The sequence below is a fragment of the Paralichthys olivaceus genome, chromosome 2, assembly GCF_024713975.1.
Source record: "Paralichthys olivaceus isolate ysfri-2021 chromosome 2, ASM2471397v2, whole genome shotgun sequence".
In the NCBI taxonomy this organism is placed as follows: Eukaryota; Metazoa; Chordata; class Actinopteri; order Pleuronectiformes; family Paralichthyidae; genus Paralichthys; species Paralichthys olivaceus.
Window position 1 is genome coordinate 9,263,945 of NC_091094.1, and position 25,517 is coordinate 9,289,461.

Sequence of the window (25,517 nt, forward strand, 5' to 3'; positions counted from 1 at the left end):
CAGTAGGAGAAACAGTTTAGAAAAGAGAGAGAAACAATATTCCCAAAATTGCCTAGTGATAGTAAACCGGACGAGTGCAGCAGGGGGGTGTAGTTAGAACCTGGAGGACAGGGCGTGCTGTGGTCAAACCCTTTTTATAAATAAACATACAGATTGGTCCAAAATAAACACAACTCGCTCTTGTCAGTGTGGAGCAGAAGGACGAATAGCCCCACCCAGACCCAGGACAGGACACCAGGCTCTAGACATGGGCTGCTGCTGTTGTGCAGAGCGGCTACAGGCCAGGTTTTCCCTCCGCTGGGGTTGAAGCCTTTTGTGAAAACCTCCCACGCAGGAAAATCTGCAGAAAACAACCAGTCAGGACATTTATCCGTCTTGGAGTTGTATCAAGAAGAGATTGGAGGAAAGGGTTGGAGGTTTTAGATCCCTTTTTGTAAGCTGTAAACCTGGTTGTCACGCTGCCACTTCCGGCCTGCACGATGCTCTGCTGATGTAACAGAAAACACGGTAAAATAAAAGCTGCATGTTTGTCAAGGAATAGAAAGAGCCAAACGAAGATGAGAAGCAAACTGAGACAACAGATGGCAAACAGAGGCAGAGTTAGATGAATAATTAAACTCTTCTCTGGACATGGCAGGGCATGAATCTTTACTGCCTGCTGGTGACAACAGGCGAGTGATATTCCTTTCTAAGTTTGCCTAACAGACTCTAAATCAGGTACAGATGTCTGCGTTTAAGCTGCTCACTCAAGGGAACCTGCAACATACTGGTTAAATTATGTAGGAAAATCCGACATTCACAGTCCAGGGGGTCACAGAGTGCGAGAGGAAAAAATCTGTGTCATGTCTTTGACCACATGACTTGTCTGTGTTGAATAGAATATGCAATACTTGTGCAAGATGGCATGTTAGGGCTTGATTCCCCCCCCCCCCCCCCCCCCCACAGTGCAGTGACCATGTCATTGTGTTATCAGATATCAAAAAATTGCCTCTGTGAATGTTTTTTGATGAAGGAAATGCAATTGAAGCTGTAATGACTATTACAGCAATACATATATATATATATATATGTAAATGAATTTGTAGAAAAGTTATTTTCAGCTATTTAGAGAATTGAGTAATTGTTTCAGTCTTTTGTCAAGCAAATATGTTAAATGTTCTCAGTTTCCAGCTTCTTCTCAAATGTGAGGATTTTCTGTTCTGGTTGTAGATGGAATATTTATCTACGCTCACTAATTATGTCCTAAGTTAGTTTTAATTAAGTTAATAGAAAACACAATATGGCCACAGTTCAGTGTTTGCTACAGCAATAGTTTTTTGTGATTTCAATAATAGCACTGCTGACAATATGTGTTGAATTAACTTAAAACGGCTTCCTTATCAGCAGCGTATAGATCACCTGGTAGAGCTGCCGCCCCACATTGGCCCGGATTCGATTCCCACCCGCGGCCATGTATGCATGTCCTCCCCCAATCTCTCTCTATCCACCTTTCACAAGCTTACTCTGTCCTATCTATTAAAGGCGATAAAAATACATTAAAAAAGATTTCCTTAGCAGATCATTCTTTCCTTATGAGAAACCTCAGTCTACATGAGCAAATATAAACAAAGAAGCTTACGAGATGTAAGAATTCTTTAAATCCTTCAGTTTGCAAACTGTCTGCTGGGTAATCTGAGGCCTCTGCCTCTTTCTGGCCTCTTCAGTGGTGGCCTTGCTCAAGGATGGAAAATGTTTCTACATGTATTTATTGATATAGGTTTGTGTCTCTGTCTCTACTTTGCAAATTATTATTTATATTGTTTCTAAACAAAGAGAAAACAAAGCTATTTTTATTCCTGGTTTATTAACAAACCGGGTATTTATGGTCTTAGGAGAAAAGTGCTGCATAGGAATTAGACTGCTGCAGTCTTGATCGTCTTATATCAAAACATGTTAAAATATTTGGGAAGTCCTTCCTGACGTTATTACCACCCTTGGCAGATGTTGGATTGTGAGACGAAGATGGATCAGTTCCAGGTGAGAACTGGAACTATGAAAGCTCAAAAACCTGCCAAGTGTGTATCAAGTGTTGTTTTGTTCTTACTTATTATGCAGCTTCATTTTTATTCTTACCACACAAGAACAGTGTAGCAGATTGACAGCACATCTCAGCATGTCTCAGTATTTGAAAGAGGGCAGGTTGCTTTTTAGTTTCTCTCTTCTTGAATGTGTTGTTGTGCATTTTAAAAATCTTAATTTTAGTTCGATTACCATCAAACCCCTTTTTGAATTTATCCCACTAAAACAGTGCTTTGTTCCACCACGGTTCAGCTGCTGGGAGTCCCCTTTAAGTGTCAGATAATTTCTTGTGTACTTAAGGGTTGGAAAATTATCCAAGCAATGTTTAGTAACATGCATGTGTCCTTAGATAGGCCTGTCATATCTTCAATGGCATTACAAAACTGAAGGAAAGTGGAATGCCAAACTTTCTGGGATTATTCAGGCTTTTTTAGCTGTTGTGATGAAGTATATTTAGCAGTTTTTGCCTGTGGCGCTGCCTTCCCTCACTCAAAACAAGAGATAAACACAAGATGGAAAGGTAGGGTAACAAGAAAAATCAAACAGAGTTCTATAGAAATACTTTCTTTGACTGAGAACATGCCATAACAAGTGAGAAAAACAAATACCGCTGCACTACAACAAACAACTTGCATTTATTGTAGTGTCATGGTAGATTTAGAATTATTGTTATTCAAATAAAGAGAATGTAAACAATGCTGCTACTAGTTGATTGGTTACTGCCCTCAGAAATGTGAGAATTCCTAAAATGTGCAGATCTTTATTCTTTTAGTCTTATAAATTAGTTAAAACATGTTTGTCACTGCATTTAAAAAATAGTCTCAAATTGGAATTGCCATCTTAGTTGAATGTTTGCTTTCCCCAAGGATTTGACCACAGGCTTTAAAAGGGCATTGACCCCTTACAACTTTCCATATGGGGTCATTTGAAGTGTGTTCTGGTTTTGACCAGGTTGGCTGAATACTTTAATGAAGACAGAACAATAGTTGGTCTGTTGGCACAGTGTTGACCCGGCTGTGTCAGGCAGGACGAAGTACTAATATGAATTAGGTTAATAGGAATTATAATGTGATCTGAGCATGACTGTGAAGCCAACACAAGTGGTGTTAATATGTTGGTCACTAACATGTTGGTCAGTAGGTCCTGCAGGATCAGTCCTGGCACAGAAACACAGATTTACTGTAAGATTGCTGGCTTGTTATTTTCAAGCATCAAGTAGACGGCTTATGTGGACATGGACAAGCTAATGTAATTTGGGCACTTGTGATCCGAGCTGAGCTTATTGCTTCATGTTTAAAGTGGAATACTGAATTACTTTTGGCCACTAGAACTGAAGCCACCAAAATAAGTGTTGCTGCTTCCTGGCTCAGCTTTGATTGCAGCTGGCCAACTGTGGCATCCTGTAGCACCTCAACACCTTAGTTTTGTCGATATGCAGTGAGCTGGCTAGCACTGCCCTGGTTCATTACGACAGGGGAGACAGTGACCCAGAATCAAGTTGACCTGAGTACTTTAAATCAAGGCTCCACAGGAGGAAATAAATTCTCTCCCCACCAGCACGCATAGTGCCAACTAGGACAAGTAATCCAGACTGAATAAAAACGTCCTCTTAGAGGACGCCGAGGGAGAGAGGGATGGAAGAGTGAACACTTGATAGGGCTGATATAGGGAGGAAGGAAGAAGGGAGGGGAAAAAGGAAGGATGGAAAAAAATAGGCAAGGGAAGGATGAAAGAGAGGGAAGAGTTAGATTGTTGATTGAATAGAGAAGTTGTGTATTATAACACATTAGATTACTCTTTGACATAAGATGAGTGAACTCAACGATGCAACATGATTTTGCACAATGATGCATAATGAGAATAAGCTCACTAATGAGATGGATTCTGGATTTAAAGGGATCAAAGATGATTAATGTAGTTTTGCTACACTTTAGCTGAAGGAAATTATTTGCAGGCGAGGCTTTAGGGAATCACTAGATTTTAGTGGATAGTACAGCTGTGAATCATCAACGTAGACATGACAGAAGATATTGTGTATGGAGTATGTACAGACTGAAATAAACTGGCCCCGGGCCATATAGGTGACAAAAACTAGCCCACAGCAACAGAGAATGTTTTAGTTTGTGGTGGGATGCAATTTTCCCCAGAGTCCACAGTCTAACAGATCATTTTCATCCCTTAAAACAGAGTTGTGAGAAGCTTTGAACCCTGAATGAAATGGATTAACGGTCTTGTTGGTGTTCAGAAATGGTAACACTTTTGACAAGCTACGTTCTTCTGCTAATATTAAATAATAGCTATTTAAACATTTAGTGTGGTGGGTGTTGAAGAGGAAGAACACATTTGCAGTGGAAAACTTCTCAAAAATGTCAATGGGTTTTAAAACTTCATGAGAGATCAAGATTAGCTGTTAAACTAAAACTCTGGCCTGTTAGATAAATACTGAGACTGATAATCTCAGAAAAATATTTTGTTTTCCGGGATGGTGCGTATGAAGAAAAGAAGAATTAATTAGGAATTGTGCGGCTTAACAGACAATCAAGTTGTTATACTAAACAGTGATCTTAAGAGGTGCTGGGAGGTGGATTTTCTTATTTTTATGCAGAATCAGGCAAGCTGCTTCCCTTTGTTTCTAAGTTGTCTTTGTGTGGAGCCAAGCTAACCAGCTCCTGGCTGTAGCTTCATATTTTCCGTACAGAGATAAGAGCGGTATAATATCTTTTCATCGATCCCTCATCAAGAAAATGAGAGACGGTTTTGTGGAAATCATGTTTTATCTCAGAGCAATTTCGGTATTGGTATTACATCATCACAAGTGCTGTAAATGATACCCAGGCCTGCTAATAATGTATAAAATACTCTATAAGACGTGTTATTGCATATTTCTGTCTTTAGTTATTTAGATTTGCACATTTGAGGTGTTCCACTATAACGAAGAGGCCACCTGTTGCCTAATTGGACACAAAAAAATCCATTAGGATGCTCTTCAAAGTCCAAGATCTGAGTCTGAAAGCACGTGTTTGTTTGTGTGTTTGTGTGAGGAGCTCCGTGACTCAGTGAAGTGTTCTCTGTTGATGTGTTTACATGCTGCAGCAGCTGCTACTCTCTTTTTTCCCTTTCCACTCATATGCTCTTCACTGCTGCTGAGTAAGGCTCTTTTCTTTTTTGTTAAAAAGGAAACTGCTGCTGTAGCTGGAGAGGAACCCAAACAAGTATAACGTAAAAGACATCTGGGCTTAAAGCTCTGTCGGATTAGTTCTTCATATCAAAGACACTTTATAGAGAAGATTAAATGAAAGACACATCAGGAAGAACTCATCGAATGTCCAAAAAATTATATTTGGACTAAATGGTTGTAAATGCTGATTTAGCAGGGAAAATATAGAATTGGCGTTTTTTAAATGTAAGAGCATGCTTTAAAAAAAAAAAAAATGCATGAAAAAAACTGCCCAGTTTCGACTTAAAGTGAAGCAAAAATAATTCATGATCCAAAGATTAATATTCAGAATGTACTGAGCGAAAATATTATTTACTTTTTTAATACTTTTTACTTTTCTAATTACATCAGTGCGTTAAAAACATAAAAGCTCTCTTAAAGGCTAATGCATCACAAACTGCACTGTTCCTGGTTCTCCAAACACAGACCTGCCTTCTGTCAGTTTGACTCCACTGACTCTAGTCTGACATGGACAGGGGTCATCGTGTCTCTGCTAATGGCTGCAGTTGTCAGAAAGGTCAGATGTCGAATCTCAGCGTAACATTCAAAACCAACCACTTCCTGTCGTATTGGCCCTGTGCTGTGTCAGTAGCATAGACTGTATATAAAGAGGTCAGTAGCCTTTTTGTGCCGTGTTTCTTTAACACTGGCTCTGGTCCCGAAATAGTTTCTGCTGTTTTATAATGAGATTGGAAACTATGCTGAACATTTCGATATTTATGTGTGCTACAACCTGTAAAGGGCCTATTAGCACATGATTAAATGCAACACGTTTTTTCTGGAGTGCTAATTGTAGGTGATGCAATTCATTGATTTTCTTACAGTGCAATTTCCCCGCTGAAACCATCACCTTCCCCAGCACCAGTAACCCACTCTGTGTTGGTAATTACTGCGTAAGACTCAAGTTATGGATTGGGTTTTCCTCTCTGATGTCCATTCACATTCGTAAGGCGCAGTAATGAAAGCAGAGCAGGCCATTGCTTTGCAAAAGCCTTGATGGTTCAGCCATATCACAAAAGAGAAGTCATTTCAATTCAAGAGGCCGTGCTGCTCATTTAAACATGAAATTGAAACGAGCTCTTTCAGTGCAAATGTCTTTACCAAATAATACCCTTTGTTATCCTCCAAAAGTGGTGTAAAGTGAGAAACTTTGCATAGCACTCAATACACTATTTCACATCTTCAAATTCTGTAATGAATTTTTTTTTTTTTTGCTGTAATTGACAGTGAAATTTTCTCAATCATGAACCCAAGTTAGTCCAGTGATTAAGGACCAGGGTGTGATACAGAGTTTCTGCAGTGAGGGAAGTGCTTGTATACCTGTGGTGAATGATGGTCTATGTCACTGGTTCGACAGCTGTAACTGCTGCTGCTATCTGGCTGAATGGTTTCACTGAGCTTTTTAATCAGCTTGGCCCTCCTCTAGTATTAGTAGGTGATTAAATGAATAAGAAGAACCTGGAGACAAGAGCACTGGCCTGGCACACAGGATCTCTGGGACTCAGGGGGCCATAGTGGTGGGGTTACGGACGGTGTTTTGAGGGGGCAGAGTGGATGGACAGTTTTGTCTCCTTTTGCTGAGGCCACTGTTTCACAAGCAGGCATGCATACATGCACACACACACACACACATACATACACACACTCTCTCATGACATTGAGGGGTTTGTACAAATCACATGAACACACACACACACACACACACACACACACACACACACACACACACACACACACACACACACACACACACACACACGTAGATAAAACGCAGACACACAGACACACTCTGTCAGACACACTAGGCCATTGTGTGGGACACTACTGCCAGTGTGTCTCAGTGTGTAGCGGCCTGACACGGCACACGCCTCCTCGCTGCTAAATGTCATGCACTGCTACGTTGTTGGTGATGCAAAGTGCAACAAGTGTGTGCATCTGTCTGTGTTCTTCTATTTTATAAATACTGAAGGATTTTGCTGCAGTAATACTGTGTGTCATTGTGTGCTAATCGCTTGACCACAGGAAACAAGACAGTACTGTATTAATTGTTAATCAATCATGCCCATTAGTTGCAGCTATTGTGTGCAAGGAGCCTTGAATGATTTTCCCATAAGGAGTCCAACTGTCCATTTTTTTATTTCATAATATTATATTTTTTGTCAGTCTGTTGTAATAACTGCAGTTAGTGCTACAATTTAAACTTGACTGATGACAATCTGTGTAGTCTATTACATATCAGAGAAGCTGAGCTCAAATTAAATAGCTTTTTTAATGCAAATCCCACAAATATTAACTGTCATATAAGACAAAGAGAAAGTTGTTTGACTAATCAACAACTTGTTTCCTCTCTTCTCTGTTTCACTGTAGAAATCCTCCTCTCTCAGATGTGTTTGTCGCCTCCTACTCGGTCGTGTGTCTTTGTCTGCATACATGTTTGTCTTTGCATCTGTTTCAGGCAGGGACTGATAACAGCATTAGGGTGTCTCCTTCTAACAGCAGATGATGAACGGTGATGGGGGGGGGGCAGGCGATTTTTCACCAGCAGCACAAACACATTGACTGTTTTGTGGTCGAGTCATGGTGATCTGCTGATTGACAGAGTCACGGGGCAGTGGGTAGAGTCTTCATTCTTTGGCAGGGACCTGCTACTGATGTTCATTACAGCTCAGAGGGTGTGAAACCTTGTACCTCTTTAACACGTGAATTAAACACTTGCAAAGATGGCAAATGAACCAACTCAAGGAAAATAATCATTGTAGTCATGAAAACCATTATGGGAACATTTATAAAGATATTAGACATTCATAGTATGAAACTGACTGAATGAGAAGTATTCAAAAAGATATGGTCTTAATTTGAGCTGTCAGGTTTTCATACTTATTCACATAATCTTGTCTTTGGACTTTAAAACCATTTGACCTCTATCTCGTTATTGTCAGCGTTGGATTTTTCATATTTTCTGCTCTGGGGGGAGGAGGAGGAGGATGAGGTGATAAGAGAGAAGATTTAAAAACCTTCTGGTGTTCAACCCCCGGGCCTCTTTTCGAGCCTCAACTTTATTAGTATTAATGTATTCTTTCTCTGCACAGAATCTGCACTCACATACTGATTTTGTTGGCTCTCAGACAAAGACATTCAACACAAGTGACCGACTTCTGCTTGAAAATTCAAATAGAAAAATGCATTTTTAAATTCTTTCAAATTGAATAGATAAGACTGTGTACCTTGCTTTGCCTTCATGAATGGGTGATTAACTTTCTATTGACTTCTTCAACTTTTCATGAACCTTCCTCTCAGAACTCTCAATGACTGCACAGACTGCATTTAGATGATTGAGATGCGTGTTTTAAAGTGAGTGAATACGTGGCCTTTCAATTACAGATAAAACTTCCGTCTGGAGAGGAAGTTTCTGATACTGTTTCCACTGTTTTTCTTCCGCCTTGTACTCAGTCCAACTCCATTAACTAATGTTGTCTGTTGCTTTAAACTTTATCGCACAGTCTTCATCAGTGGCTGGAGATTTCTCATGGAAATGGAACCTTTGACATATGGAGAAGCTTAGTTATTTTTTTATCCATTGCAATTTTAGGATTTCTGTGAGGGGCAATGTTCTGGATTGTACTCACAATTTAGTCATTTTGCGTGGTTGTTGAAATATATGTGATAGGTCAGTAGGTCACATCCACACTAACACCTGGCCAGGAGTGTTTCCAACTCCTGAGTAGAGGTGTCTCTGAATGGAGAGCATCATGAGTTATGGACTAACTATAGTCACTCTTCCACAACACCTGAATCACACACACACACACACACACCCACACACACACACCCACACCCACACACACCCACACACACACACACACACACACACACACACAGTCTGGTTAAATGTTTTGTTTCGTTTTCCGTCCATGAGACGACATTATGGCCTCAGAAGTGTGGAAGCTGTCTAACACCCGCAGGCGCGTTATAATTGTCAGTGATGAAAAGGAGAAAATGGATCATAATGACCCGAGTGCTCCGTGACAGAGCCTTTGTACTGAACTATCAGGCGGCCATGACAGGCAAAATTCTTTTAACAAGCCTTTTTTTATTATATTATATTGTATTTTTAAAGCTTTTTTTTTTTTAAATGCAGTGCCTGTTCTAAACCCGCCTGTTTGGCCTGTGGTGTAATGCAGGTTGCAGGTTTCTGTTTGAAACTGTGAAAGTGATCTGCAGGACTCAGTGTGCAGAACCACAAAGCTGCACCACCGATGCTGCACAAAAAGTTGTTCACCTGTTAATCCAAAGTTTGGAGAAGCTTGGAGTGGAATACCAAACAGGAGAATCAGTTGTTGTTGTTGCCGTTGCTGAGAATGTGCTTTTGTCATGATGAGCAACGTCCATTACAGTGAAAAGTCTCAGCCGACGCTACTACAAAGTGCTGGTTGCCTGTTTATTAAATCCAAATTGCACCACATCCACATACAGGCAGACAGACAGAGATTTCTGGAATCAGGAGATAATATACTTTTTCTTAATGTTCTGGTCTGGAAGGTTTGCAGAGAAACAATCAAGCCAGTGATGGTTTAATGCTGAAAGGTAGCACATGCAGTGTGTTTTTAGGCAGATAGCATATTTCAGCCCTGTGAGAGGGGGAGTTGCATTTTTGTGATCACAATAAAGTAGACAGAGTTTTGTAATAATGACGGCAGCCAGCAATTTATGAAAACAACGACCTGAATCAAAACAGAGACAAAACAAGACTATCTGTGGTTTCCTCTGGGCTTAAATGCAGTTTACTCATAGATATAACAACTTGTTGATTGGTGTCTGACCTTCCTTTTCCCCCTTTAAAGACTCAGTGTAACAATTTGGCTGTGCCTTTTTCATGAAAATGTGAAATACAAAGTGTAGCGTCCTTATCTGCAGCGAGAGCTGATTGAGGTCAATCTGTGATTTGCTATCTTGGTCTCGGGGAGCAGCTGTGATATCACCAGAGGGGTTACAGTTATTCAAAGTTCCCCATGTTCTACATATCTTCAAACAGTTTGTCTTCTGCCTCCTGTGAGGACATCAAATCAAGTACACAATTTCTCTATCTGTTTTTTTTCATGCACTGCTGAAGCTCTTAATGGGCAAAGCAATTTCCCTTTGGGGCTGCACATGTTTTATTCTCTTGTATCTTAACTGTTCAGAACGCTAACGTAATTTTCGTGTGCACCTGTTGTTAATGTCACAGAAACAAGACCACACATCAGCACGCAGACGTCCCTCTTGAACCTCATAATGTGTGTCGCGTGTTATCTGCTATGTCTGTCAAATCTACACTTCCTGGAATAATGCATGACAAAAACATAGCCTGACAAGATGTGAAGAATAGTGAAACCACTGTGAAACCATCTTGCTCAGTGTTCATAAGCACAATGGTGTCTAGCCGCTGTCTGTCCTTTTTAACTCATGTGGTTTTTGGTAGTTGTGGAAAATGTTGTGCTCATTTGGCAGCATCCTGTGCAGCCAATCAGTTTTTATTTTCCATGAATGGTCAGGAGTCAAGTAGGAAGTCGTACTCCTGGACTCCTGCTGTTGTGTATACATGACAGTACTCATTATAATGACTGTCAGCTTAGTTTCAGAACTGGCGAGGGAGTGTAAAGTGAACAATCGGGGTAATCCAACAAAATATTGGATATAAGTACACTATCCATGCCTTACAATCCAAGTCTAAGACTTTCACATGGAAATGAACAACTATTATATTCAAGCTGTTGCCAGACAGGTTGACAAATGCTGATTAATCCTGTAAGTGCTATGTAAATCTTTATATTTCATAGCACACTGGAGTTTTAAATCTGATGTTGCGTTACATTAAACAGTATGAATTGGTTTGGAATTAGAAGAAGTGAACAGTCATAGTGATGGAGACAAAGAGGCTACAGCAACTATAAATGGCATCCAAGAAAAGTTTCCAATGTTCTAGATAAAAAAGGTCATTAAGAGGAAGAATTAAAAAGTCTGCAGAAAATGCGGAGAGTCTCACTCCGACATTTGCGTTCACACATGCACCTGCACACCAGAGAAAATACTATTGATGAACAGCTGAGTTCAGTGCATGTCTGAAAGCAGCCTAAGGGATGTAAAAGCTCACTGATAAAATGATACTGCTTATCAGTCTCTCATTAATGCAGATGCTTGGGTTGCTTTTCTTGTCTCTGTTCCTACTGTGTGTATATGTTTGTGTCTGTTTTGTGTGCGTGTGTATGTGCATGTGTGTTTGTGTGAGTAATATCATTACCTCTGCTCTGATTCCCCTGATTTGATAAGCAGTAGCTCCTGGGTTTCATATTATCTGTGCTAATGCAACTCATCATCAAAGACGGCTAAAGAAAACACTGGACGTTCCTTGTTTGTCGCACGGCTTTTCTGAAGTTAATTCACTTTAAAATGAGATAAGATAACCCTGTATTGTCTGCTCACGTGGCAATTTGGCCTGCATTCACGTGCTTTTTCACAAATCACTTACCATCGCCGGATTTAAAACATAAAAGAAAGAGCATATGTAACATCTGCATTGACATTGAGTGATGTGTGTGTTGTTAAAGTCCATGTCAAAGTGTAAATATGTGTGTTGAAGGAGAGGGATCAAAGTCTGTTTGTTGGATCGGTTGATTGTCTCACGGGTTGAGTGGTGGGGGTGTATATGAAGGGAGTGATTAATCACTTCCTTTCACTTTGTTGATTAACTTTGGCTGCAGACTGAGGAATTAAAGAGTAAAGCGCCTCCTAGAGGGCAGAAGTTGGATCTCCTCATGCAGGACATGATAAAGGTCAGGGTGATTTAATTAGTTAATCTTATGATTTGTTTAGTTTTCCTCAAAATGATGGAGCAGATCCCCAGACTCTTGCTCTAGTGTTTGGGAGAAAGTTCACTGAACCAGGTTGAGATTCAGCATTGAAAGATACTTTGTCTGTTAGAGCAGAAAAGCTGAGTAACTGAGGAAATTTCAAAACTTGACCTGAGTCACCACAGTTCTTCTTCTTTGTTCGGTTTATTGGCGGGTAGCAACCAGCGTCAAAGAGCTGCACAGGCTTATTGTACACCCTCAGGTATTTGAATCATGAGTTTTGCTTTGATGATTGCTGTGCTCACATCTCAGAGGACGAGAGAGAAGGGCACATTATCTTGGGCAATTCACAAACCATCATAGGAACATTTTACCTTTTTACATTTTACCAAAATCAATACAATAAAGCAGTGCATGAAAAATGTTTCATAGATGTCAGTGGTTTGGGGTTGTTTTCGCTCTTAGATTCAGTTTGTTTGTTGGCCCTTTTCCTGTATGTTGTCCACTGTGTGTTGCAGTTCTGACTGCTATTGTAATATTAGTTAAAACTCTTTGATATCTGTATTATAATCATATCAATGTTGCATATTGATTTTGTCTTTCAATGTGAAGTTTGCATGTTCTCCCTGAGTCTGCAAGTACAGTACTAACATGTGAATTGGTGTTAATTGGAGACTGTACATAGGAATGTAAGAGTGAATGCTTGTTTGTCTCCGTATGTTGCCCCTGTGATACGCTGATGACCTGTCCAATGTCAGCTGGGATTGGCTCCAGCCCTCCTCTGACCCTCAAAGGATAAGCAGTATAGATAACAGATGGATGGATTCTGATTTTACTTGTAATCATTGAAGCGTTAACACAATCAGATATTTCTTTGTAAAATGTAGTCTTAAACTTCTTTACAGTGTATAAGTCATTAAAGCTGGATCATCTCGAAAAATCCATCGAAATAAACTAGAAGGTTGCTCAGAGAGCTCATACCTCCGCTAAGGCTAACGTTCTTTCTTATCTTGTAAAAGAAAGTAGAAGAAAATTCCTCGATCTTCCACCTGATCTCCATCTGCTCTTTCTTGGCCCATGCCCCACCTCTCAACCTTTCAATAATATGGTTCTGTAGTTTTTGTGTAATCATGCTAACAGTCGAACAAACGAAAAACATAACCTTTCTGGGAGTCATGACAAAATAACTTAATCACATCAAATGCACAAAAACTGCATGAATAAGATGAAGAACACACTTGAAAGAGAAATATCTGTTCTACCTAGAATTGGCCTAGTAAGTCTAGTCAATTGTCAAGCAAGGCATATTGAATCATGATTGAACTTAAATAAGTAATTTCATCATAATGAACAGAATTTAGAAAGATCTTATAAATCTTGTTGAGTTATTTAAAGGCTTTCATCCTGCCAATAATCAGTGTTTTAGCTTCTGCTGGCTCATATCCTCCAATATCTGAAATGTTAAGACTTTTTTTATTCAGACCTACAAATGAAACTGTGTCAGACTGTTCAGCAGCAGCAGTGTTTCTTCATCTGCCTTCCGTCTTCCTTGAAAGATTTTGCAGAGGGGAGAAAAAAAATTGCTGACAGCTTTAGTTTGAAATTCCTCCAGAATAATTTGAGACCCTGCTGCTAATCCTCTTGCGACTGACCTTTGGATCTCAAGCCAGTCTTTACAAATCATTTGCTCTAAACCAATTTGCTGTGTTAAACTCACCTCTCAGCTGTTTCACACAAGCTCCAACAATCTCCATCTCCACTTGTCATCTGCTAAATAGGTTGTGTAACAGGGGAAAGTCAAGGATGTGTGTTTGCATCTCTGTGATGGAAACGTTTGGAACAGTTTGGAAAGATTTTGTCTGGATGCCTTTCTGAGTTACTCACTTGGCTGAGAGTTGATAATGTTACATATGACATCTGTTCACTGGTGCACAAGCTTTTCTGGTTAACTGAGATGTTGTAGGAAGTGATTGTACTGCTTGTTTCCTGTCCATGTTTTCAGCAGTAGATACTGTAGGTGTTTTTTAACTGTTAAGGAAATGTAATGCAGGTTTGGTGGCAGAGTAGATGTAGCGCAGCACTGTGGAGCATTTCATCAGGCGATGCTGCCGGGTGAAGGGTTTCATTAGTAAAGGTTGCAGATATGAGGAAATATTTACCAGTCTGTATGAAATAGTAGGTAAGAGCGTGTTTCATTCACAAACCATGCAAGTTTTGTAAGCAATGGAAATCATAATGTCATTTGTGTGGGAGTGTGTGTGTTTGTGTTTGAATGCTAAGTTATTAGGAAGGGCTGCACTTTCTTCAGGAGAATGTTTTCTGGCTGATAAAATGTCCGCACATTGTTAAGACTGCTGTTTAGAGGAAGTGGTGTGAATAAGCTCGATCACTTAGTCTGACAGATTAATGTATGTTTTCATTTACTCTGTATATAGTGAGTTTAATTATGCTATCTAAAGGAACTTGACTGAGAAGTTGTAGATGATTATTTGGAGTTTCATACAGTACAAACATACAGACTTTCTGACAGGGCAGGTTTAAATCAGTCAAAAAAACAATTGTTTTTGTCATAGCAGATCCAGGTAACAATGACAAAATCAACGTGTCTATAACACTGCCCTGGTTCTTTTTTCTCGCCTCTTAGTCAGTTTCTCATCATACTGGCGCCTAGTGTTCAGGAAGCGGTTAACCTTCATGCAGGATGGTAGAATGAGATCTATAACAGCTCTCAAAGCGAATGGAAAATTGAGACTGCAACCTGTGTGTTCGGTCATTTAGTGCAAAGTAGTGAAATTGTTCCTCTGTTCTCTTAGAGGTACATTTATCCACTTACCTGAACCTTGAAAGGCATCATCGTGACGGCTGGAAAATTATGCACGTTAATGGAAGAAAGCAGAGCAGGAATGAGAATGAAATGTTGATTGGAAAATTATTTCACCCTGATGTGAACCTCGCTGTGGGTGAGAACAGAATTATTGCTTCATTTACTCCTTTTAGCATCACAATTAACGACACAGTTTAAAGAAAATGCTGAGACAACATGAAAACAGCTATCCAGCGACTGGGTCCATGGTAGCTTGAACTTTGGTCTGTCTAATGAGTCCACCAAAATGCATCTCTGTGCACTTTTCAAACCATGCTCACTTTAAATCTTCAATGTTTCCCCAGTGGCTAAAGATTTACCCCAAGTAATAAACTGCATCAAACAAAGCTCCAAGTAGTTAAGATTTGTGGCTGATATTTATATGAACACCAGCTTTTCTCTTTCTGTCTCCTCCCTCAGAAAGTCTACCACTGCTGAAAGGATGAAGATGACAATGGTGGGAGGAGGCCGCAGCCGAAGGTGCAGTCCTCGCTAGAAAAACATTCTCCCTTAATTTCACCCCTCCGTCATCACCCACCACCACTGCGGTCCAGTCCCCCTGCCGTCATGGCTAACCACTTGGAGCTGATCCAGGAGCTGCAGCAGCTGGACAAGGTGCCCAGCCTGGAGAGGCTCAGGACAGCCCAAAAACGGCGTACACAGCAGCTAAAGAGATGGGCTGTGTATGAGAAGGAGATGCAGAACAAGAAGCGAAAGGCGGACAAGAAGGGACGCAACGCCAACAACTTCCAGCAAGGAGAGTCCAAAAGGCATGTGTCGTTCGCCGCCAGCGTGGCGCTTCTGGAGGCATCGGCCAGGAATGATCCAGATGAAGGTAAGGGTAGAAAGATTTGTGATTTGTGCACATTATAAAATATAGATTAATGGCTACACAACTGCAGTAAAAATACATGATTGGCAAAAATAATATATGCACTGTGGATTTATTTTGGTTGTAACAAGGCAACTAAGTTGGAAATATGCGCTGGGCTTCCATTCATGAGCTCGGAGAGAAACTCGGCACAGAGCTCAGTGATGCCGCATTTGAATAATTACTTTAATTTCTGCCCAGCCTCACTTCTTCAGCTGGATATCAAAATGCCAAGGTCAGGAAAACGATTAGCTGGGCCTGCCCACTTAAACTGCCAGGGGAAGTCTCTCTATTCTAACTGGATTTATTCTGTGAGGAAACTGTTTTATCATTGGGAAATAATGGAGTTGTCACACTGAGATGAAACTCTGTCAGTCCTCTAATTAAAATACCTATGGACAGTGTCCCCATATTTGGAGATAGTAATTGTTTTCCTCCAGTACAAACAGTCCCAACGATGCTGTGGCTGTGCTTACACTGTGTCAGTGATGCAGGGATGATAAAAGGCTGCTTATCTTTTAGATATAGCATCTAATTTAACTTCACTTTGACTTGAAATTAGATTGAACTTGTTCTATCACAACAGATGCAGCCCATGGCTACCGTGCACACTATCTCTACAGATATGGAAACAAGCACAAGGGTTATTTATTTTCATAGTATTTTACGGAGCAGAAGCTGCTCTGCGCTGTGCGAACACATTTACAAGATGTGGCATGTAAAAGTTCCAGCTGGAGAGAGAGTCAGAGGAAGACTTGGGATTGGTGTTGCCTGGATGTCCTTTTGGATTTTATCATGTGTAACCTAAATACAGATTTGATAAAAATAGCTCAGAGGAGAAAGAATAGCACCTCACTAGTTTAAAAGGAAAATCTGCGTTTGTAGATTCTACACACACAGTGTTGTTGTGTTAAACGTTTCTTTTTTGCTGTACATGGTGATGCTGTGTGTAATTACCAGAAGGTCTTCGGTGTATTTACTGTCACATGCAGGAAGTGTATATTTAATAAATAATTTTATTTAAGGAAGGTGTTATGAAAAGAAGTTAATCCACACTAACTTTCCAGAATAATAAGCATTATACTCTGATTTAGAAATGTTATATGGTCAAGAACACATTAGACATTAGTGAATCATGCCACAGATTGAGTGTTGAAGGGCAGATTTTTGGTACCATATGAAGCTAAAATAAATGAGTCTGGATCAAGTGGGGATCTGGCCAGGAGGTAGAAATGTACTGACACAGGGCTGCTAGAGCGCATTCGTTTTAGGGAAGATGACATTTATAAATGATCCAATAAATACAAGTTTTTGTTTTGGAAAAACTGAAAATGAAATAAAAATGTGACTTCCTTTCTTAAGAAGCGTGGCAGGAGAGGAATTTCCCAACATGCCAATGATACCAAACACACTGCAAAAATCACACAAGACTTTGTAGAGATGAGAAAAGTAAAGACTTTGACTTCACCATGTATGTCCCCTGACCTTGTAAATTACTTTTTTAAATCCGAGGCCAGAGCAACAAAAGCCTGATAGCTAAGATCGTTTGAAAAGGATGCAAGAATGAGTGATGAATGGCAGAACATCTCCACACAGATTTGTTTGTTTTGAAAAAATGAAATAAAAGACTGGAATCTCAGTAATGTAGTTTTTCAGTTGAACTTTTTAATTGTGAATGTCAGTCACATGAATAATATCTTATAATTACTCATTAGTTTTCACCATGACATTTATTTATGTATTTTTCAAACATCTGGTTAAATGGACCAGTTCATTTGAACCACAGTAGTGTTCCCTCCTGCCTCCTCCATATTAGTGGATGGGACGTGGACCAAATCAAATAGTCACAGTATAGGTTTGAAATGTTTCTCGCAGCAGCAGAAAATAATTAGTTTGTCATCTTCGCTCTGACTTCATCACTTCTCTAGATGTGATTACATTGATGTGATGTGGAGTGATGAGCAAATATATTTGAGCCGTTGCTGGACCCTACAGGTGGATGCAGGGGCGTTGACAAGCAGAGGGAGAGATGGGACATTTTTGCCAGTTAAATAGACCGCCAGATTGGGAGGGTGTGTGGTGAGGATTGTGGTGAGTGAGGCATGTCACATGAGTAGAGCAGTGTAGCTCGAGTTATCTGCCTGAACTAGAAAACAAGCATCGCTCCATTTTTCTCAATGCTCGTTTCTGTCACTTTCTGTCAGGTTTTATAGTTATGATGAAAACTAGGTGAAATCACATGATTGACAGCTGAGACTGACTCATGATTGGTCGCGTGCATGTATTGAAGGGACCATGATACCGGTCCTATTTGCTGCCGGGGCATAAAAACATTTGCTATCGGCTCTGTTTACTCAGGGGAGACCATGAGAAAGGCAGGGAGATAAAAAAGAAAAGGAGGCAGGATGTAGTGTTGCCCACACAGCTCCAGTGGCAGCTGGCTCGCTCAGGAGCCTGATAATCTCCCCCCTCATTCCCTCCGGTCCCCAAATGCTCCATCAGGCATCATGACTCCTCACGCTATGCAGCTCCAGCACACTGCTCACAGGCTCAGGCATCTTTGACAAAAAATATATATATTTGACACCATCATTGATTTGTCTTGCATGGCAATTTTTTAAAGGTTTTGTGAAAAGAGTAAAGAAAATCAAATGTGGCGACATCTCTGAAAAACAGCATCAACTCTGAAATTCCTAAAACGCAAAGACAAGTAAAAAAAAAAAGTGAGAAAGAAATAAATGGAGCCACCTATCACCTTGTTTTTATGAATAGAAGGAAAGAGAGCTGTATGGAGAAGTAAAAAGAAAACACAGAGAGAGAGAGCGTGAGATTGACTTTGACCTGAGGCTGACTCTATCGGCATCAAGGCCATAATAAGATCAGGACTTTGATTGGCTGGACTGACTCGTATATTTTATCCCTGATAAGTTGGAGTGGATGAGTGAATGTTTTGCTTCTCTTATTTCTCTGCAGTTGCAGTCAGAGCGTCATTGTGTTGACAGGAGAGCATGTGTGTAACCGCACATTGACAAATATGTGTGTGGTTATTTGTGTGCATGTTGTCTGACTGTGTGTGTGTGTGTGAATATATGAGCTTTTTAAGCTTTACTGTATCTCGAACAGTAGGTGGTGTCATTGAAACTTTGATTTCTGTATTTGCAGTTGTACATGTTTCTGTGTGTGTTTATATATTTATATATACACACTGTGTGTGTACATGTATGAGTTTGTTTACTTTCCTCTGTGAATTATAGCATCCCTGTCATTATAACTTCCTTACTGTGAAAGCTGCGGGAGCAGACTCACCAGGCGGTGAGGAGATTCAGATATAGTGAAGCTGCAGAGGACGCAATGCGCACTGAAGCTATGTGTTTGTGTGTTTGTGACAAGGACAGATAAAGAAGAATATTTGATCTTGCATGAATGTAAACAAACTTCTAAGCGTTGCTGGAAAGTTTGTCTCTGCACCTGAAAGTTTGAGTATGAGGGGATGAGAAAGAAGGGGAAGGAGAGGATTGGATGCATCCAGAGTCTCATTTCATTGCCTTCTTGCCCCCTCTCGGTGATGAGGGCTGATGACTGTGAAATTACTGTGAAGCACCTCAGTGTCTCTCTGCGCAGCTCTCTGTTTATTGAGACTGATCGGTTTTCTTCTCTCCAGAGAGCTGCTATCCTGCAGAGGAGCAGCCACTGGGGTCCAAAGGGACTGACAACATATACACATGGAGAGAGTATGGACTGACTTGGCAGTTCCTCTTAGCACCGCCCTGTTATCTGATTAAGTTGTCAAACACAGACAAAACACAGTGTTTTACGTATTGATGTTTCAGTGCAATGTCATTTTCAGGCGTCCTCTTTCCCTTTCAATAATTTTAATTATTATAATAAGGAGCAGAATAACTTGTTGATGAGCACTGATATGTGTGTTAGTACATTGCATGCGCAGCCTTTGCTGTTTTATTACAGTCATTGAGCTATACCCGATAACTGAAATCGTATTATGTAAGATAATGAGCACATTTCTAACAAAAATATTTAAAAAAAAAGATCCAATCGAAGAGACAAAGTGATTAAATATCCACAGAATGAGGATAATAAACTGAAAGTGTTCTGTTACAGTCATTGTGATCATGTGAACATCAGCTGTGTCATGCCCTGTTGTTATACCACTCCATGAACCTACTGAGTGTTTTACAACTCAGTCTTTCCCATCCCTGAACTCTATCTTCACAGACACACACACACACACACACACACACACACGCACATGCACACACACACACACACACACACACACACACACACACACACACCACTGATTACCTCTAATTTCCAACTGAAAATCATAAGTTGTAACTAGATGTTAGAGAAGCCACCCTTAAAATCCACATTCCAGTTTTAGCCCTGCGGCTTTCGCTCTTGGTTCACCACTTTTTTTTTAACTGCCATATCATCACCATAAAAATACAGGGGGGGGGGGCAATAACTCCTGATTTCAGAATAACAAAATACTCCAGCAGCGAGCAAAGCTTCCTGTTTTTCAGTTCTAGGAATTTGTGTGCCTTCTTCTGCTACCTTATTAGAGTGGTAAGGCCGTCTCCTCGGAGGCCAGAGATAGGCTTAGCTGATCAGCAGCATATGGTAGCAGCAGAGTAGCATTAAAAAGACACACAAGAGCAGTGAAAAGAAGACAACGAGAAACACAAATAACAAATAAGTAAAACTGATGGGATACAAGCAATTTTCCAGAAAGTACTGACCTTTGACATTGATGTCTGTTCTGACTCTTTCTTTCACTCTTTTCAATTATTTTACCCTCCAGCTCTCTGGTTGTATCTAAAGGAGGAAAGACATTAAGACACTGCATGTTAGTTACTGTTCACTCTTGGTGTGAATCGGCACTGGAGAGATTTAACAGACTCCTCATGAAATGACTGAAAAGCAGAGACTGTCCGATGGTGTAAGGACTTTGACAAACACACGACTTTGGATGCAAAATATTACTCATCATCTTCTTCACAATATACAGGACCATAGTATAAAATATGTTATTTATGCAAAGGAGATTTTACTGATGGATTTAAGATCACATGTGGAGATACGGAAAACAACAACTGTAACTGTGTTATTGATTTTCCCTCCAGAGGTGTTAATTGCTACCGACGGTGGTGCTCCCTACTGTTTGTACAACATTTAGATGTAATGAAATAGCATGGGAAACATGGAGCCAAGTCATATTTCTAGCTAATTAACAGCAGTATTGTTTTTTATTTGTACTGCTGAAGTGCCCCTGTTGGTTAGTCTTGGACTTTAGAATAAGAATCTTGTTCATTTGTGTGGAAATTTGCCTTTGGCTAACAAGTAGATCACATGGTTTGATAAAATGGGTAAAAAAGATAGAAGGTACCTGACAAATATGATTCATACTGAGATGTACTGATACTGTTTTTCACTTCCCAATACTGATTCTGTTTTTAGAGTTGATGAAGAGTTGAGTGCTGTCCGGTTGCCACTAAAATGCAAGCAAATTGGCAATATCTAGTTAAATGGCTAAGTGTACCGTATGCAAGACTGTGTGTTGCCTAGCAATAGGCCACACAACAGTGATAGCAATCATTACTTACATTCTAGGTTCGGAGGAGCCGCTGAAAACCAGTCATTAAACTTTGACAAAGAACATGAACACATTTAGTGAAACATCCCCAGCAACAGTGTTCAACACATTGGTCACTCTGATCCAATACAGTTTGCACCAAAGCAACCACCACAACACAAGCAGCCCTGAGTCCTGTTTATAAATGAACGCTCAGTGGATCGATCGTTGGGGCCCAAAATATCAATTTTTTTTAGAAGGATACGGTTCATCCATGCAAGAGTCCATTTTTCAAATCATGTCTATTGGCTCTTCACCCAGTTAATTGGAATCTCCACAGACGCCTGTGTGGCCACTCGTCTTAGCACCGAAGTCCATTTACCAAAACCTGTGTGAAGTGAACCTAGTGATAGGTTGAAAACCCCCTGCATCAACTGATCCTGTACTGAATGGTGTTGTAGGTCTTCCAGTGGTGCAGTAATTATCTTGGCCTGAGACAAAAGAGAATTGGTAAATTTCAAGTGATTTACACTCACAGACTTTAAAACAGTAAAAGTTGCCTGGAGCTTGTTCTCCACCACTTCTATCACCAACTCTGTAAAAAATTGGATCTGATAAAGGGAGCAGACAAGATGAGAGATACAGACATGCAGAATTTGACATGCACTGGATCTCTTACTCTCTTTGACTCTCTTTTTATTTAATAATGATTGTGGTTTATAAGACCTCACATAGCCTTTTACTGTTTGAGTAGTTCTGTGACAAACTCCCACCAGAAAATCTGTAATTACTCTGCATTAGATTTTAACAAAGAATGTGTATTCCTCAGTACTAACCAGTGATCTGTTACATTACATTTCATTTCATTTAGCTGACGCTTTTATCCAAAGCGACTTATCATTAAGAAGGTTGTTTACTCACATTTTCAAGAAGCTGATATGACCTCGGACCTTTGATAAGTTCAGTGTACGATGGTCGGCCTCTGTTTTGCACCAGGACACAGGCATGTTTATGATTGTAAACGCCTTTCAGTCTAGTTTTTTAGCTGTGAAGAAGTGCAGGATATAATTTAACATCTGAAAATATGTTGTTTACTGAATCTTGTTTTTTTTTTGCTTTGTTTGACTTCCGGTCGTCTTCTTCAGGAAGGATCAGACTGGAGCTGAGACAATAATGAACGAATCATTAGTGGGTAGAATGTTAGTGATCAATAATGTAATTATTGAAGGAATAACAATTCGCTCCACCCTTTTGAAAGTGAACGTTTTTGCTCCCTGGTCAAATTATTCTGCTGTAGACAAAGCTCCAACTCTGGCACTGATAGAAACATCACATCTTTATTTTAGCAGTTTTAATGCTGGTGCCGCTATTTGTCTGTGCGACGTTATGGCGCACATTGAACTCTCTGGCATCAGTGATTAAATAGCCATGGACGTGGAGTAGTTTTTTTCTTTGTTGTTTTGTTTTTTACATCTTGGGAACATCATGTAGCAGCAGTGTTTTTCTTTGTATCGTAAAAGATGCAACTCTGGCAAGACAGCCTAGTGAGAGGGCTTCTCAGTTTCCGGCGTGTTAGTCTCACCAAACATGACTGAATAAATCATTTATTAGAAAACAGGATAATTAATAGTAAAATACTCACTGACAGACTAAAGGGATTTAAGTGTCTCTGTGCTGGCTAAGCTTTCTTATATCTCAATTAAACCTATCAAGCAAAACATTTGCATTTACTGCATCTGATCTGCCAACATTTTAAAAAGCCATATGGTATTTTCTGGACACCTTCATTTATTCATTCATGGGACGAGTGCGATCAGTTTTACGACCCCTGCGTCTCTCCTGATGACAAAAGTGAGGCTCATCATATCGAGGCCACTTCACCACCAGCACTTTGCACATTTGCTTTTTTCCACCAATGATTTTATGCAACAATTCTGAGCTGTTGATTACTTAAGTGGGATTTGACATTTCACACTCTGAGTGGAGCTGCAACAATGACGAGGTTGAGAGCTGCACTTTAAATGGATCCTCATGCTTGTGGCATCTATCTAAAGCTTCTGTGATTAAGAGGACAAGTCTTATTCTCCTGACAGCAGTGTGTTTCTCTCAAGTCACCATTTCTTCTGTCAGTTTGCGAGGTTTGGGGTTTACTCTTCTCCTTGTCTCCTTTTTGTCAGCTCTTTTTGATTAGCGTTCATCGAGTCTCTGGCAGCCTAGAGGTCAACAGAACTCTATTCATCTCTACTCTGTCACACTCCTTTGCTTCCCCGCTCTTGCTCTGTCACTCTAAATTAACATTCTTCTGTGTGCTCGTCAGGCCGGGCTCCTCCAGGCGTTGCTGCTCGGCCTGGCACACACTGACATGGCTGTCTCTTCCCCGCCGTGCAGGTTCACGTGCCTCAGCCAGGGCAGAGGGGGCTGACTCATCCTGGTCATGTTACATCATTTGGGAACAAGAATACTGAGAGATAAAGAAAACACAACAATACAAACAAAAAAGTTGAACTAATTGTTGTGTGGGGAATAAATGTTGTTGTGTTGTTGTGTCAGTTGAAAGAGCAGGATTCACTGGGCCGTGGAATTATCTGAGTTTTGGCTTCTTCAGCGTCATAATTGAACATGTTTCTCAGCCGTGAAACTGTCACAACACACAACACACAACGGGTCATTTATAAAATCTGAGCAATGAACTATCCCTGCTTCATTTTATCCCTACACTGCATCACTCATTCTTCTGTGTGCAAAGTACTCCCATGAAATCCACATATTATTATTATTATTCTTTGCTGGGTCAGTTGCAGTCTTTAGTGAACCATACCGCACTAAGCGATTCTCTGCCAATGAGCTTGCTGAGCTATCTTTCTCCCTCTCCTCCCCTCTCTCTCTCTCTCTCTCTCTACTCCCCCGTTTCCACATCAGTCAAATCTCCTGGGAGAGCACAGACTCTCAAGTTAACTCTTATTTCCATGGTAACTGAGGCAGACATAGAAAGGTCCAGGCAGCCATGGCCCGGAGCTACTCAGCTGCAAAGGCACAAATTGTGCATCATCATTGCTGCTGCCGCCGCTGCTGCATGGCCTAGTAAGTGGGAGACCATGGGATGTGGTTACGGCTGCTAAATTTAGTTAACTAAATTTAATGTTGCAAATCTCTTGTTAATAAAGATTTTAATGGGACAGAACTGTCATGAGTGTAAAATAAGATAATCCTTTAGTGCAGGGAATTGAGCTTTTTTGCAGCACTGAAGAGGACAGTGAAAATGTGACATCAGTAAATGTCATAGTTAAGTAAACAAGTAATGTAAACACAAATTTAGTTTTGTTAAATATAACTTGTGGAAACCTGCAGGAAGCCTGAAATCAAAGGCCCTAAAAAGTCTTAACTCGTCAGATTGGATGGATCCGTGCCAAAGGTCACCACAGATATTTCTCCACTTTTTAAAATTTAGTTCTGGGATGTGCTGTATCGTTATTCTTTCTCTGGTTAAGTCCATGCATTAAAATGTCTCTCTAGCCAACCTGACCATGGGGAAATGCATTTTTTATTATTTATTGTTATGAAGCCAACTGTGCTTTGTGTTGGAAACCTTTCAAACCTGGGAAAATGAGATCAAGGCGAATCTAAAGGACAAAATGTGTTTTTTAATTCAATCAAATTTCAAGTGATATCAAAAAGGTCATAAACGTCCTGTAGCTGTAGACACCCTGCATTAAATTTACTGTCATACATTATGACTCATTTATTGTCTTACAAGTCAAAGTGTCTTATCAGTTTCTGTGAAATTTGTTCGAGTTGCTTTGACACATCCATCTCATCTCAGGGAACACGTAAGCCCGGCAACATCCTCACCACTGACTGGGATTAAAGCGTATACCTGTCTGCGTGCCGGAGCCGTTTAAACGGCAGAGTGAGTCTGACTTGATCCTGCTGTCAATCCCCACAGCGCCTGTTCAGCACGATGCTGCTCCCCCACTCTGTTTAAAACCATCCTCCAGTGTCTCTCCAACTGCCCATCATCCCCCACCAACCCTCCACCATAAATCCTGCAATAGGATTCAGGATTATTCAGTGAGGATTAGGCCAAACCA

The 25,517-nt window shown here is 40.4% G+C and overlaps 1 protein-coding gene and 1 long non-coding RNA gene across 7 annotated transcripts in view; one reads left to right on the forward strand and one right to left on the reverse strand.

Annotated features, from left to right (window-relative positions):
- ppp1r16b (protein phosphatase 1, regulatory subunit 16B) overlaps positions 1 to 25,517 on the forward strand; it is a 68,014-nt gene that overhangs the window by 9,109 nt on the left and 33,388 nt on the right. For 4 of the 6 annotated variants that reach the window (XM_020096726.2, XM_020096729.2, XM_020096727.2 and 1 more), the window contains exon 2: positions 15,386 to 15,800. In XM_020096726.2, coding sequence (XP_019952285.2) covers positions 15,533 to 15,800 — 268 coding nt within the window. In that variant the 5' untranslated portion in view covers positions 15,386 to 15,532. Of the gene's footprint in view, positions 1 to 14,091; positions 14,282 to 15,385; positions 15,801 to 25,517 lie in introns of those variants that run through there. The other 2 variants (XM_069534498.1, XM_069534484.1) reach the window with 2 other exon arrangements.
- Positions 17,486 to 25,517, reverse strand: part of LOC138412037 (uncharacterized) — an 81,788-nt gene continuing 73,756 nt past the window's right edge. Inside the window, exons 2-3 of the long non-coding RNA XR_011244556.1 lie at positions 20,597 to 20,672; positions 17,486 to 18,394 (exon numbers count right to left, since the gene is read on the reverse strand). This is a non-coding gene — a long non-coding RNA (uncharacterized lncRNA). The remainder of the gene's footprint in view (positions 18,395 to 20,596; positions 20,673 to 25,517) is intronic.